The sequence below is a fragment of the Panthera uncia genome, chromosome F1 (genome assembly GCF_023721935.1).
Source record: "Panthera uncia isolate 11264 chromosome F1, Puncia_PCG_1.0, whole genome shotgun sequence".
In the NCBI taxonomy this organism is placed as follows: domain Eukaryota; kingdom Metazoa; phylum Chordata; class Mammalia; order Carnivora; family Felidae; genus Panthera; species Panthera uncia.
In genome coordinates, this window is record NC_064813.1 from 2,038,208 (window position 1) to 2,053,402 (window position 15,195).

A 15,195-nucleotide genomic window follows, 5' to 3' on the forward strand; every position below is an offset into this window, starting at 1 on the left:
CTGAAAAAAACCCACATACCTGTGGACCCATGCTTCCCAAACCTGTGATGTTCAAGGGTCAACAGTATGACTTGCCTAAACGACACAAGAGGAAACCAAAAGGCCGACCAGCCCTATAGGTATTAAAGAAAACGAAATTGGGGCGCCTGGGTGGCGCAGTCGGTTAAGCGTCCGACTTCAGCCAGGTCACGATCTCACGGTCCGTGAGTTCGAGCCCCGCATCGGGCTCTGGGCTGATGGCTCGGAGCCTGGAGCCTGTTTCCGATTCTGTGTCTCCCTCTCTCTCTGTCCCTCCCCCGTTCATGCTCTGTCTCTCTCTGTCCCAAAAATAAAATAAACGTTGAAAAAAAATAAAAAATAAAGAAAACGAAATCTGTTATAAAAACCCATCCCGCAAAGAAAACTTCCGGCCCAGACGGTCTCACACATTAATTCTATAAAGAGCGAACAAAAGGAGAGTTGGAACTGGGTTATTAAAAAGTCAGCTTTAATATCAACAGGAAGAATGGCCAAGAGCCACCACTATGCAGGTCAGAAACGCCAGACGATACAGGAGGAGTTTATCGGCCAGGGCCATTCATTTCTTCTTCCCCCTTGGCGGCCTGGCGAACAGAGCGGGGTCCATCTGTTCCCTGGCCAGGCCGCGGACAGAAAAGAGCCTGGCGGCCCGCTCCCGCAGGGTGCCCCCACATTTCAGCCCCCGGGCCGTCAGTTCACTCTTGAGCCTGTCCAAGCCCAGCGCTTCCATTTCCGCCGCAGAGGTGAATGCCAGCAAATCTAGAGTTGCCAGACCAGTATCCTGAGAGGAAAGAAAAGAAAGTATTTAAAACCAGCTCCTCCCCCTGAGGACTCTCCTTAACTGTCCACGGTGCTCTGCTGATCAAGGAATTCTCATTTAATTAGCCGCATCTCGCTACTGAATTTTAATAATCGTCTACATGTCATTCCACACAGATTCTCATTACGAACACAGACGACCATGAATTTCTCATCTGTACATTTAGTAACAAGCATTCAGAACAGTCACAGAAGTTACAAGATGCCCAGATCCCTTTTTTAAGTGTATTCATTTCAAGGGAGACTGAGTGGGAGGGGAAGGGGCAGAGAGAGAGGGAGAGAGAGACTGAGCCGCCCAGGCACACACACCCCCCCCCCCCCAAGATTCTTAATATGACTTTTCTTCTTTTTTGGATTTTCCAGTAGGTCAAACAGCAAGACACATCCAGCCCAGCCCCACACTGTTACAACCAAGAGTGGCACCCTCGGAAAGTTTAACATTCATGAGACTCCAGGCCTGCACATCTGATTCCATCACCCTGACGCTCTCTAACTTAATGATCAAGACTGTCTGAGTTCCCACGTTTATAACTCAACAAATCCAAACACGGTTCAACAGCCTTGTAATCGTTCGAGCCGTCCGGCAGCCTTTCCAGACTCTCAGACGCAAGGAAATACTTCTAGCCAGGGACGCTCTGCAACGGACAAAAATGTTCACATACGGGAGTTTTTAAAAAATATATCCAATGGGGCGCCTGGGTGGCTTAGTCGGTGAAGCGTCCGACTTCAGCTCAGGTCATGATCTCGCAGTCCGTGGGTTCGAGCCCTGCGTCGGGCTGTGTGCTGACGGCTCAGAGCCTGGAGCCTGCTCCCGATTCTGTGTCTCCCTCTCTCTCAGCCCCTCCCCTGCTCACACTGTGTGTCTCTCTCTCAAAAATAAATCAACATTAAAAAAAAATCATAAAAAATATATATTCAAGAAGAGTAATTTTCCGTCACAGTAAGTTATTTTTCAATCGTTAAAGAGTTCTAGGGACAGAATCTTAATCCTTCTTGTTGAACTTTATTTTTTAGAAAGAACCACTTTGGTAGATTTCAGGAGTAAATCTTGGTTTCATTATTTCTGGCCAAATCCTAAATCACCACCTACGGCTGCACATGGTGGTGAGAAACACATCAGTACCTCCCCACCAAGAACAGTTTCCATGACTGAAGGCTCAAAGAAGTCATCCGGGTCTTACTCCTTATCTTATGCCTAAAATATCCCTTTACTCACATTTCTATGACTTCAGACAGGAAAAAGCTTCTAACATATAAGAATACTATAGGGGCGCCCGGGTGGCTCAGTCAGGCGAGCGGCCGACTTCGGCTCAGGTCACCGTCTCAAAGTTCATGAGTTCAAGCCCCGTGTTGGGCTCCGAGCTGTCGGAGCCTGGAGGCTGCTTGGGATTCTGTGTCTCCCTCTCTTTCTCTGCCCCTTCCCGCTCACACTCCGTCTGTCTCAAAAGTAAACATAAAAAAAGAGTAACACAAAAGCTACAGGCTGACCCCTGCAGAGATGGCGTGAGAGCCAAATTAAAGCCCTTTGCATAAACAATTCCACTGTCCTCCCTAGAGAATGCAATCGATGCCTTCCTGCTTTGTAATTGAGGGCAGGGAAGGTGCTGGTTAAACAAATAACGAAAGGCTTCGTGTTTACCGAAGGACAGCAGGTAGTTCCGGGTGCGTCTAGTCTAAAAAGCAAATCGTTATTAGATCAAACGGTAAACGCTGAAGAGTCTTCCTGGAAGCTGGTCCACTGAAGGCCGTGAGTCCTGAACAACAGGAGGGACACTGTGCGCAGCGAAAACCATCCTTTGATGGCGGGATGCAGAGCTTAAGATGCGAAGACAAATTAGAAGGCAGCTGCCCCTCTCCCTGCGGAGAGAGCGTCACATCCCGCTGACGCCAACTGTCCCAACAGTCTCGCACGCGAGAAAGAAACAAAGCAACCGGGGATTCGGTGCTAGAAAATGAGCACGTTTCAGCCCCTCTAAAATGCCATCTGCCGCATCACGCCTCGTTATCGTCTATGTTATCGACAAAGAATAAACGGGGGCGCCTGGGGGGCTGCGTCCGTTGGGCGTCAGCGGTTGGCTCCGGTCGTGATTTCGCGGCTCGTGAGTTCGAGCCCCGCGTCGGGCTCGCTGCTGTCAGTGTGGAACCCGCTTCGGACCCTCTGTGTCCCCCTCCCAGCCCCTGCCCCACTCGCGCGTGGGCGCCTGCACTCTCTCAAAAATAAACATAAAAAAAAAAAAAGGATAACCGATACCAACTGAACTGTGATACGTGACATGTGTCCAAATTCACAGATTACTAAAATGGTAAATGCGCAGCTTAGAACCGATAAACTAGGGAACCAGGGACACCGCCTCGTGGCAAAATGACACACACCCCAGACTTGAAAAGAAACCAATCTAGGATTTTCGGAGGGGTTAGGCAAGCTTCACTCCTCGCACCGCTGGTCATTTAACAGACCTTCCCCCAAGCAGCCCAGGGGGGGAAGCACGTTTTCATTTCAAGGACTTACTGAGGCCATAAGGCTGACGTGGCCGGAGACGGGACCCCAATCACTTACCCTGTTTCCTGACCGGCCGTCCTCCGGTTTGGTCACGGGCGCGCTTCCCCCGCACTCTCCGGACGCTACCTCGGCAGCCGGGTCAGTCGCCTCCAGTGTCTGTGCCTGTGTCTCTCCGGTCGGTCCTGCCCCGGCCGCCCCCTCTTCTGCGGGCTCCTCGCCCCCGGCCCCTCCCTGCTCCAGGCTCTTCTCTGTTTCCACGGCCACGGTCCCCTGCTCGCGCCCCCCGGCGGAGGTCCGGCCCGGCCCGGCGTCTGCGGAGACCGCACACCCAGAGCCTGGCCCGGGCGCCTGCGGCGGCCTAGAGTCCGCAGCCTGCACACCCGCCCTCGGACAGCTGCCGGCAGATTCGGCTGCCGCCTCAGCGCCATCGCCGCTTCTGGGAGTGTGGAAGCTCACTCCTGAAGTGCCGGGAGCTTCTTCCCCGTCGCCATCCGAGGTCTCTGAGCTGGACTCCTCCACGGTCTCTAGTCCTTCCGTGCCCAACCTGCAGGGGACAGAAAGGCGTGACACCACCCCCAGCTTCTATGTGGGACAGAGCCCCCGCCTGTCCAGGGAGCGGGCCCTGTCGGATCCAAGTATCTGCTCACTGGAGATGGAGGGCAGGTAAGTTCCAGAAGATACTCCCGGGGATAAACAGATGGCGAGATTCAGTTACGACCGGAACCCGCCTGGAACCCACTGTCCTAAAGATCCGAGAAGGACTCCTCTTTATTTTTTAAATTTTTTTTTTAATGTTTATTTATTTTTGAGACAGAGACAGAGCATGAACAGGGGAGGGTCAGAGAGAGAAGGAGGCACAGAATCTGAAACAGGCTCCAGGCTCCGAGCTGTCAGCACAGAGCCCGACGCGGGGTTCGAACTCACGGACTGTGAGATCATGACCTGAGCCAAAGTCGGCCGCTTAACCAACTGAGCCACCCAGGCGCCCCAGGACTCCTCTTTAATAAAGGCGTGAATCTCTTAGAGCAAAAGTGATTTTGTCTAAAGCTATTTTTCCTATCTCCTATGAAATCTCAACTGTTAGAAACTAGATGAGACAACAAGCAGTTAAAAGGAAAGTCTGTAATTGCCCCAAACTGGAAACTTCCCAAGCTATCGCCAGGAGAACGGAGAGATAGAAAAGATAATACTTGGCACTAAGGAGGAACGAATGACGCGTACAATCCCAGCCATGGGCTGCAAAGCATCGCGCTAAGTGAGAAAAGCCAGACACGCAGGGCTGTGGGACACCCCCAGAAAGACAAAACCATCAGAACAAACACACCACAGATCAGCGGGGTTCGGGGTTGGGGGCACGGGAACTAACCGTGAAGAGGCACACCGGCAATTTTTAGGGAAATGCAATATTCTGTATCTTGATTTTGGTAGCGGTTACACGATTTTTCAACACTCACACAACTATTCAATCAGAACGTGTGAACTTTGGCGTATATAAATCGTATCTCAGGGCGCCTGGGTGGCTCAGTCGGTTAAGCATCCGATTCTTGATTTTGGCTCAGGTCATGATCTCGAGGTTCGTGAGTTCAAGCCCCACATCGAAGAGCCTGCTTGGGATCCTCTCACTTTCTCCCTCTCCTTCTGCCCCTTCCCTGCTCACACTGTCTCGGTCTCGCTAGCCGTTGCCCCAACACACGACACCGCTACCTTTTCTCTCAAGAACGCTTGGTTCCTATTTCACAAAGAACACCCCAGATTCTATGCTGGACTCGCAGAGTTACGTGGTCTTCGGTTAATAATTTTCTTTCTATCCCCAAGGCGGAAGCCAACAAGGAAGCAAGATCCATCTGGACGGATTTTCTAGAACTCGGCCCAAGGGATTTTCTAGAACTAGTAACCGGAGGACCAAGTGGGAAGGGCGGGAGAGCTCCCGGGGACGGACAAGAAAAGGCACCACTGTGCTTTCCAGCGGCAAGTGCACAAGCGGCCAGGAGAGGTCGGGCAGCGGCCAAACACGTCAGTAACGACCGTGAAAAGCCACAGAGAAGACAGAACAATCTAGAAAGTACAGTTTCCACCAAGAATGTCTGAAAGTTAACTCTTTCAACGCCAAACAGTAATTCAAGTATAAACTTACTTTCGGGTGATCTTTCACTGTAAAAAAAAAAAGCCCTGCTCCTTTAGACGGCATGCCTGGTACTCGAGGCAGAAGCCATGAGCGGTGTGTCCAGCGTGACAACCGTGCAGACCTGAAGACCGAAGCATTCTGGAAATTTCTGAGCTCCCTTCAAACATTACTTTAAAAAGTGTTTATGCCAGGGGCGCCGGGGTGGCTCAGTCGGATAAGTGTCCGACCCTTGATTTCGGCTCAGGTCGTGATCTCGCAGTTCACGGGTTCAAGCCCCACGTCGGGCTCTGCACTGCCAGTGCAGAGCCCGCTTGGGATTCTCCCTCTCTCCTTCTCTCTCTCCCTCCCTCCCCCTCCCCTCCCCCCCCCTCAAAATAAATAAGTGAACTTAAAAAATAAATAAATAAAAATGAAAAGCTACAAGTGTTTATGCCAGACAGACAAGAAGGAAATGCGTCAGTCCACACAGATCTCTTCGCGATGAAAACGAAGCATATGCTTACCAAAGGCATTTCCTCTTCCCTGAACTGGCTCCTCTGTCCGTTTTTGATTTGTTGGGTCGTTTCCGACTCTCCCCAATTTCCGCCGACACCACCTTGCTGGAAGCAGCCTGCATACCTAACCACAAGTGTTAACAACTCAGTTACGCTGTCAGGAGTAAGGACAATTAAAGAAGTCATACCCAGTACGGACTGCAAGACAACGGCGTTGTCATCCAAAGCTCCGGATCTAGTCTCTTATCGGACCGAGATTTGCTACGGTTACTGTGAGAGTCACCTCAAATTTACACAGAGCTAAGCACTGAGCATCCCGGCTCTGGAAGCAGGTTGGAAAACACCGGCATCCAGTCTGCAGCCCTGACACGGACAGGTTCGTGTGCGGCCTCCCCACGCCTGCTGGTCTGCCCCCTTGTACACATTACTTGGGTATCACTTTGTCATAACCTCCTGACTGAAAAGATTCCTTCTTATTCAGCCGAACCCCCAACGGCCCCAGCATTAACGCTCTGGATACAAAAAACACACACGGAAGCCGAGGACCATCGTTCTCCTTAAAATACCATTAAAAACGCTGACCTAAAACTAGAAACAAACGTGCTGAGGTCTCAACTCCTCCTGAAGACACAGGACAGCCCCACCGAGCACAAGGAGGTTCTTACCTGGGGCCCGCGGGAGTCAAGTACAAATACCGTGGGAGTGTGCCGTCTGTTCTGGGGCGTAAGGAGCGTGGGTTGTCACTGAGCGGAGACCCCCACCCCCCGGCCTCCATCCGGTCCTCGGGGGACGGCGTGACTCCTTCTCACCTTTGAGGACCGAGTCCTCCAGGCGCTCGGCCATCTCGTGGCACTGCCGCTGGTAGGCGGGGTTGGCCGAGCAGGGTCTGGGCTCCGCCAGCTTCCGCTGCAGCCGCTCCAGACGCTTCTGCTCCTTTTCAGCCTCTCGCTCGGCCTGCTGTTTCACCCACTCGGCCATCCTGGGATGCGAGAGACGCTCACGCACCCGCCCGTTTACGCAGAAAGAGCCCCGCCCCCGCGACAGATTCGCCCTGTCCCGTGCGTGCTGTGACTTTCCCTCGGACAGGGAGAGATGAAAGTCGAGAGCGATGGATGAGAGCGCTAACATTTCAAGTCTACGTTTCCGTACGCACGGCACGCGCACGACCACCACCGACAGAAAACACCGCTCTCTTGGAAACAACCAAAACAGGGGGCGTCTTACGCTTTCTCGTGGTTGACATCTCGCAGCCTCCGCCCGCTGAGGTCCCGGCAAGCCTCTCGGTTGGTCGTCTTCTCAATCTGAGCACCAAGCGCGCGGAGCATAGATCCGAACCCTGAGCAGATACACACATTTGGAGAGAACAGGTGAGGGGATTCGAGGGGGTGGGTAAAGGCCAATTCGCGAAAACGGTGTTCGGCCACAAGAGTAAAAAGGATCTCTTTCATTCTTTCTTTTTCTTTCTTTCTTTTTTTTTTTTTTTAAAGAAAGGGATGTCAGGACCCCACCCAGGTACAAGTACTGATAAACTCGATTCAGCCTCACACCTTCGCCCTTCCTTTGGATCTCCGCAACACTGCATCCACGCCACTGGGGCTCTTCGGAGGGCTTTGCCCAGTGCCACAGATCCCAAGATTCCCGGATGAAGAACTTAAACAAAACTTCATGGTGAGGGGCCCGTGGGGTGGCTCAGTCAGCTGAGCGTCTGGTTTCAGCTCAGGTCAAGATCTCACAGTTCATGAGTTCAGAGCCCACACTGGGCTCTGTGCGGACAACGTGGAGCCTGCTTGGGGTTCTCCCTCTCCCTTCCCTCTGCCCCTGCCCCCTCCCCCGTTCGCATTCACGTGTCCACTGTCTCTTTTTTAATTTTTCAAAAAAATTTTTTTTTGTTTTTGAGAGAGAGGGAGCACGCACGCCGAGTGGCGGGGGGGGGGGGGGGGCAGAGAGAGAAAGGGAGACACAGAATCCAAAGCAGGCTCCAGGCTCTGAGCTGTCAGCACAGACCCTGACACGGGGCTCGAACCCAGCAACGGCGAGATCATGACCTGAGTCGAAGTCGAATGCTTAGCCGACTGAGCCACCCAGGTGCTCCAACTCTCTCTCGGTCTTAAATATACTTAGAAAAAATTTTAATAAAAAAATTAAGAAGTAATTTATGGTGAGATTTTGCAGTGAGTTTCAAAGGAAAAGCAATTTTAAGTTGTCACTGGCTCATATGATAAGCTTCATTCTCACGGACACAGTTTCAAACAGCAGCAGGATGATTGTAATTCGATGCCAGCTCTCTGAAAACCGCACCAAATCACGGTAGGTGTTGAGAAAGCTTCGGGATTACAGGCCAGTACATCAGGAGAAATACCCAGAACCACGGTAATTCTCAGCGTTTGCTCTTTTAGTTTCTTTTGCCTCTTAATCTACCCCGACCTGGAAATGACTGTTATTTCACAAGCCGATTTAGTTGTTTTAACGTTCCTCCTTCAGCAAACTGGACAGAGTAATGATCGTCTCTCATCAAATCTTCCCCGAAGTTTTAGAACCTAGGTTGCCCGAGTGTTACCCTGCTGACGAAGGTAGAAACTAATCAGACAATATAGTCCTCAAAAAGAATAAAAGAAAGGGGTGCCTGGGTGGCTCGGTCAATTAAGCGTCCAACCCTTGATCCTGACTGAGGTGATGACCTCGGGGTTCGTGAGATCAAGCCCCGCATCAGGCTCTGTGCTGACAGTGCAGAGCCTGTGTGGGATTCTCTCCCCCACCCCCGCCCCTCCTCTGCTTGAGATCTCTCTCAAATAAACTTTAAAAAAAAAAAAAAAGGAATAAAAGAGAAAATATTCAAAATTAGGTAAGTAACTAAAGGATTTCAGAAGGCAAACAAAACCGGAAACTACAGAGGCCAAGGAGCTGGTGAATCTAACGCACGGGGCTCAAGGTGGGGGCTCCACGGTGAGCAGCCGCCGCTCCTGTCCTACCTCCTTTGCCACCGAGGAGCCTGGGTTCCAGACTATAGACGGCGCCATGCCGCACTCTGTCGCTGGTGTCTGTGAGCGATCCGTCGCACTTCACAAAGAAGCATTCCACTGGAACATCCTAGAGACAAGTTTGGGGTTTTTAAATGCTGTTTACGAGACGATACGAGTTTCCTGCAGGAAGGGGCCTGGCCCGTTATCTTTTCATTTACTCCAGTTACACGCAGACAGCGAGTGGTCAACGAGCATTTGCTGAACGGAAAGTCGAAACTACTGAAAGAAAAAAGTCATTTCGCACAATTTTTTCCTGACACCCCACCATGATACGTACGAGAACTTTTAGTCTTTCGGGTGAAAATAAAAACCGCTGCCTTCTTCTCTGGCGGGAAACCAGAGCCAAGGTAGGGAGCTGTATGGGGCTCAGACCCAGTAACTCTGCAAGTCCCATTCTGTCCTGACTTTTGTAAACGGGGAATGTCAGGCCGAACAGGTTTGGAAGTGACCGTAAGTATTCTGGGCCAGCTGGCGGCGGTGATCTCTGCTCGTGTCCCCGACTCACAGCAGAAGCCGGCATAGTCCTAAGCCCGCTCCGTGTATCTCAAAAATTCTCAGAACAAGTGATAGATAAAAAATATATAAACTGTTAAGTCTTTCTAACCAAGTCTGTGATGCCATAAAGTGAGACAACAGAGGAGTACCCTCCGAAGTACACAATTAAATCTGTAACATCAAGTGCTAAGAGACCAAACGCCAACAAAAGGAAAAATGCATGACTAGTGGGGTGCCTGGGTGACTCTGTCCATTGAGCGTCGGACTCTTGATTTCGGCTCAGGTCAGGATCTCACGGTCGTGAGATCAAGTCCCGTGTCGGGCTCCTCGCTGAGTATGGGGCCTGCTTGGGATTCTCTCTCCCCCTCCCTCTGCCCCTTCCCAGCTTGCGCACACAAGCTCTAAGAATTTTTTTTAAAGTGCATGATTGGTATCTTCCTAAAATAGACACAACGAACACTCACTCTGAACCACACCACACAGCTATTTCAACAGGAACTATCTGTTCATTCAACAAATATTAAGTCCCTACTGTTTGCCAGGTACTTTCTAAGCGCTGGGATACCGTAGTGAATAATATAGTGAACACAGACCCTCCCTCACGGAGCTTACACTCCAGCGGGGAAACCCAGATGACGAACACACGAAGTACATACTATGTCAAATGGCGATGAGCAGAGTGAAGGGGCAGCATACGCAGACGGGCATGGTGGTAATACATTTTACATACAGGTGGTCAAGAGGAGCCTCTCGGGCCAAGTGACATTTGAGCAGAGAATTAAGCAAAGGGAGAGAACAGGCCACGTGGGGGACAGCACTCCAGAGAGCCCAAATGCAAAGGCGGGCAGGAGGGATAAGCCTAGATACGCATGGAACAGCAACCCCACCGATGTGGCTGGAAGAAATCTCCAAAAGGGGAAGGAGAAGGCCTTAGAAGCCACTGTAAGGACTCTGGTTTTACTCTGAATGAAGCCACTGCAGGGTTTTGAACAAACTGAGAGCTGAGTTATAGTCTTTAAGGATCACTCTATGGGGCGCCTGGGTGGCTCAATCAGTTAAGCATCCGACTTCGGCTCAGGTCATGATCTTGCAATTCACGGGTTCGAGTCCCGTGTTGGGCTCTGTGCTGACAGCTCGGAGCCTGGAGCCTGCTTCGGATTCTGTGTCTCCCTCTCTCTCTCTGCCCCTCCCCTGCTCACGCTCTGTCTCTCTCTGTCTCAAAAATAAATAAAACATTAAAATTTAAAAAAAAAAAAGGATCACTCAAGCTGGTGAACTGGAAATGAGACTACAGAAGCAGAGACGTCAGCGAGAAGCTATCATGACAATCCAGGTGAGACGCGAGGGCCATCTGCACCAGGGGTGGTAGACGGAAGGTGATGAGGACCGTGAGGGGCCCTAGTGCCCTGAGTGAGGGCAGTGAGATCAACAGAGGAATACAGAGGAGCCCAAAAATCTGGTCTAAGGGGAAGAGTGAGACAGCACGTATTTGGGGAGAGTACTGGTCTCATGCTGGGTGTGCTTCTTTGAGAGGCCTAATAGCCATGCGAGATGCGGGGTAACCCGGTGGGGACACAAGTCTGGAGTCTGGGGCAGAGGGCTGGGCTGGAGCCTTACATCTGGGAGACGTCAACACACCGATGGTACTTACCGCCCTGAGAATGAGAATGGACGAAGTTGCCCACGTGGGGGAGGAGGGAGCGTCAGAAGAAGGATCAGAAAACTCGGCCAGGCCACTCTAAGGTTTAGAGACCAGGGAGATAAGGAGGAAGCAGCAAGAGACACTGGAAGGGAGGCTAGTGAGGTGGAAGAGAACGAGGGTGACATCTGGACCGGTAAGCAAAGCATGCCAAGGAGGGAACGGTCGCCTGTGCCCACGGAAGCTGAGAGGCCACGAGAGAGGAAGACTGGAAACTGATCACCAGATACGGCAACACACAAGACCTTGACCCGGGAGGCGCGAGTCGGTCTGCTGGAGTGATGGGCACAGAAGCCCGACTGGAGGACGCACCGAAGGAGAGAGGTTTACGTTCAAGAGTATTTTCTATAAAGAAAACCAGGGAAGATGAGGGGACAGCTGGAAGGGATGTGGGCTCAAGTGTGTGCACTGGGAGGACTGATCCAGGAAAAAGGGAAAACACTGGGAAATGCAGGGGAGAGAGAACTAACGCTAAGTAAGCCATTCAGTAGGGAAGACGGGACAGGACACTGGGCAAAGCGAGGGTAATTACAATTTTTTTTAAAATTTTTAACGTTTACTCATTTATTTTCGAGAAATAGAGAACACAAGCGGGGCACGGGCAGAGAGAGAGAGGGAGACACAGAATCCAAAACAGGCTCCAGGCTCCGAGCTATCAGCACAGAGACTACGTGGGGTTTGAACCCACAAACCGTGAGATCATGACCTGAGCCGAAGCTGGATGCTTCGCCGACTGGGCCACTTAGGTGCCCCCAAAATTCTGAATAACTTTAAAAGACATTCATGCGAAAGCAGAAAAATTATATACACCACACTCCATTTCCAAACAAGAACTGCTTGTTAAGACAACTGATCAACAAAATTGCATTTTCTACTTGTCACATGCTTTCAACAATCACTAGTAGAAACCAAGAGCAAAGGAAATTTAGAATCAATTCAAGGGCCTTTAACCTTTGCACATTATCAAGTTTTTCAAACACAAAGCCTGAGGCTACCAGAGACAGACCAGTAGTTCAACAAAGCCAAGTTTACTGACTCACTGGGGGGGGGGGGGGGGGATTGCACTCGCAGGGGTGTCTCACCACCACCACCAAAAAATAATTGTTGCAGGATTTGGGGCAAGGGTGGAATTTGGGTGAAATTTAAATGAAAGAGTTTTGAGAGACTCAAAATGAGCTGAGCTGTGTCTAAAAGGGGCAACATCAGGGGCGCCTGGGTGGCGCAGTCGGTTGAGCCTCCGACTTCAGCCAGGTCACGATCTCGCGGTCCGTGAGTTCGAGCCCCGCGTCGGGCTCTGGGCTGATGGCTCGGAGCCTGGAGCCTGTTTCCGATTCTGTGTCTCCCTCTCTCTCTGCCCCTCCCCCGTTCATGCTCTGTCTCTCTCTGTCCCAAAAATAAATAAAAAACATTGAAAAAAAAAAAAATTTTTAAAAGGGGCAACATCAGGTCCAGACTACTAAGTAGATTAGATCCAGGCTCCTGTCTCCTTGGAAACCACAAAGTTAAGATAAACGTGGAATGTCGTGTTCAGAACTCCGAATCTGAAGTCCTGCGCCCGGGCTGGAAATCCAGATAGAGTGCTTCTCTGGATCAAAGGGACTTAGATTCTCCAGGCAAGAGTGGGATGCTTCATTCTTACCGATAACGTTTCAAACAGGAAAGTGTCTCGTAGTCTGTAATTTTCTAGATCGAGGCTTCTCGGTGAATCAGAAAGCAGGAGACGGCCGAGGGAGTCACGATGACATTTCACAACCGCACCAGGTCCCCGGGAGAAATAAATTTCCTATTAACTCTGCAGCCGGCTTCATCTGTGCTATCCTAGCCTGCAGACCAGCCAACAGATTTTTACTCTCTCGGTGGGAACTAACACTGACTTCATCCTGCGTCCCAATAATTTGGCTTTAAAAAGCACAGATGTGGGGCGCCTGGGGGGCTCAGGTCACGATCTCGCAGTTCCTGAGTTTGAGCCCCCGCGTCAGGCTGTGTGCTGTCAGCTGGGAGCCTGCAGCTGCTTCGGATTCTGTGTCTCCCTGTGTCTCTGCCCCTCCCCTGCTCATGCTCTGTCTCGCTCCGTCTCTCAAAGATAGATAAATGTTAAAAAAAATTTTTTTTAATAAATAAGTAAAAATAAAAAGCACAGACGTGAACTTGAGCTACTTTTATTTGTTCCAGTATCTCATCAAATGCCCTTTTATAAGTTTCTTGTTTCTGTTCACACATGCCACAGTCATATTTCTTGAGCACCCGACTGAATCCTTCATTTATATTTCTCCCCTCTTACTTAGAATTATTCTTTCCAATACTTCTCATGATTAAGATCCTATTCTTTCTGGTCATTTTGGATCAACTGCCATGAGATAAGAAATATTTTCAGAGATATTAAAAATCCCATGTATTTCGTACTACATTCATGAAATAAGATTTTCAGAGATATTAAAATCACTAAACTAATGTTGCACTTATTCATGAAATAAGATTTTCAGAGATACTAAAACCTATTTTGTAAAATAGTTCCCCACCTGGATGGCCGAACACACCTCTGACAGCTTTCACACTGGACTGCAGTGTAGAAAAACAAATGGGGAAGCTGAGAAACCACATTATTTGCAAAGACGTGTTGCTTCCTCATGCAACCGGTTCAAATACAAATTCGGTTTAGACTGCAGTGTTAACATGTGTTAAGCCCGTAAGTAACAAAGCAGAAGAAACAGCCTGGGAAAAGAGGGACTTCGTGAGGTTATAAAGAAAAACAGACGACTCCATCAAGTGCCAAAATTAAAATTAGATTCAGGGAGACCACCGAAGAACCAAACAGGTTCAAGGTTTACCAGTTTACGGCTGGTAAAAGCTGCTTGCTTGACTACTAAGTAAACCGCACACAGAACTTGACAAGTCCGTGACAGGTGTTCAAAAATATGCACGGACAAATGTGACCGCCAAATGAAGAGATCTAAACGACAGACCGCACGAACCCACGCCCTCACCAGGACACGAGTGGGAGGGCTGGGCCTCGACCGGCAACCCTACCAACCCATTTCCCGTCTCCCTCCGCCACCATCCTGTGGCCCGTGTTTGGACAGGGCACTCTGTCCCGGGTTGGAGCTAACCGGGCTGGGTGATCAGGGGACAAAACGCATAGGGTGCATGCAGGGGAAATGTAAGGAAATGAGCCTCAGAAGCCAGCGGGTCCAACGGCCTCCTGAACGCACGGAGGAACAATGCCCCGGGGCGCTGAGAGTCCAGACCGAGGGCGGGACTGAGCGCCTGAGAGCGGAGGGGCTGCTCCCCGCTCTGGAGGGAGATAGAACCACCACCACCCCAACACCCCAACACAAAAGCAAAACAAGGCCTCAGCATCAGCTCGAAGCACCTTCGCACTGGGGGGCCTTCAGCCCCAGAAACACAACCCCAGGGAAGAGACGCGCCCCCGCCAGACCCTGGTCACCCAGCCCTGCCCGCCCCGCCCCGCCCCGCCCGCCGCTGTCTCCCTCCTCCCGGGGAGCTCGAACCCCACCTGATCCTGGCAGTGCCGGCGGATCACATCGCGTACGGAGCACGAGGCCGAGGCACAGCGCACCGCCTGGCACCCGAGGCCGGGGCCGCGAACCCACACCAGCGCCGCAGCCTCCGCCATCTCAGTGAGCGACTGCCGGGAGAGAAGGAGCCACGACTCGCCCGGCGCGCCTCGATGGCGTCACGGGGCCTTCAGCGCCCCGCCCCCACAGCGGCCGCTCGCCCCGCCCCTCCCCTGGGGCCAGTCACGTGGGCCGGGCCCTCGCGCCGCGCCGCGCCGGCGGGGGAGGGGAACGGGAAAGGCCTGGAGGAGGCCGATAAGGCGCCGGAGCGCGCGGGCGAGGCGTTGCTAGGAGACGTTGCTGGGGCGGGGCTCGGGGGACCCCGTATAAAAGGCCGCGCGGGGCCGGGTTTCCAGCGCTCTGGCCGCGAGCGATAAGGCGGGTGCGGGGCGCCGCCCGCGGGCCTCGGCCCCTTCGGTGACGCCGCGCGGTTATTTTTGGGTCTCGGCG

At 51.7% G+C, this 15,195-nt stretch overlaps 1 protein-coding gene across 3 annotated transcripts; it reads right to left on the reverse strand.

Moving 5' to 3' along the window:
- Nucleotides 1-470: 470 nt before the first annotated feature.
- SDE2 (SDE2 telomere maintenance homolog) lies at nt 471-14,863 on the reverse strand. Of its 3 annotated transcripts, XM_049635098.1 has the most exons (9): nt 14,685-14,732; nt 13,690-13,882; nt 12,810-12,864; nt 8,926-9,043; nt 7,181-7,292; nt 6,766-6,935; nt 5,966-6,080; nt 3,395-3,881; nt 471-799 (listed from the first exon to the last, which is right to left on the reverse strand). In XM_049635098.1, exons 2-9 carry the CDS (start codon nt 13,797-13,799, stop codon nt 578-580), a joined length of 1,389 nt encoding a protein of 462 aa, XP_049491055.1. In that variant the 5' UTR covers nt 13,800-13,882; nt 14,685-14,732; the 3' UTR covers nt 471-577. The 3 variants fall into 3 exon arrangements, with proteins under 3 accessions (XP_049491055.1, XP_049491056.1, XP_049491058.1); XM_049635099.1 differs by lacking the exons at nt 12,810-12,864; nt 13,690-13,882 and having other exon boundaries at nt 14,685-14,863; XM_049635101.1 differs by lacking the exons at nt 8,926-9,043; nt 12,810-12,864; nt 13,690-13,882; nt 14,685-14,732 and adding an exon at nt 7,504-7,853.
- Between the last annotated feature and the right edge of the window lie 332 nt (nt 14,864-15,195).

Excerpts from the sequence above, each read along its gene's own strand:
- SDE2 (XM_049635098.1), bottom strand. The coding sequence starts at position 13,799 with ATGAGGAAGCAACACGTCTTTGCAAATAATGTGGTTTCTCAGCTTCCC. Across the intron at positions 12,865-13,689 it reads AGGTGTGTTCGGCCATCCAG|CCTCGATCTAGAAAATTACA; the intron begins GTGGGGAACTAT and ends TTCACCGAGAAG. Across the intron at positions 6,936-7,180 it reads GATGTCAACCACGAGAAAGC|GATGGCCGAGTGGGTGAAAC; the intron begins GTAAGACGCCCC and ends CTCGCATCCCAG.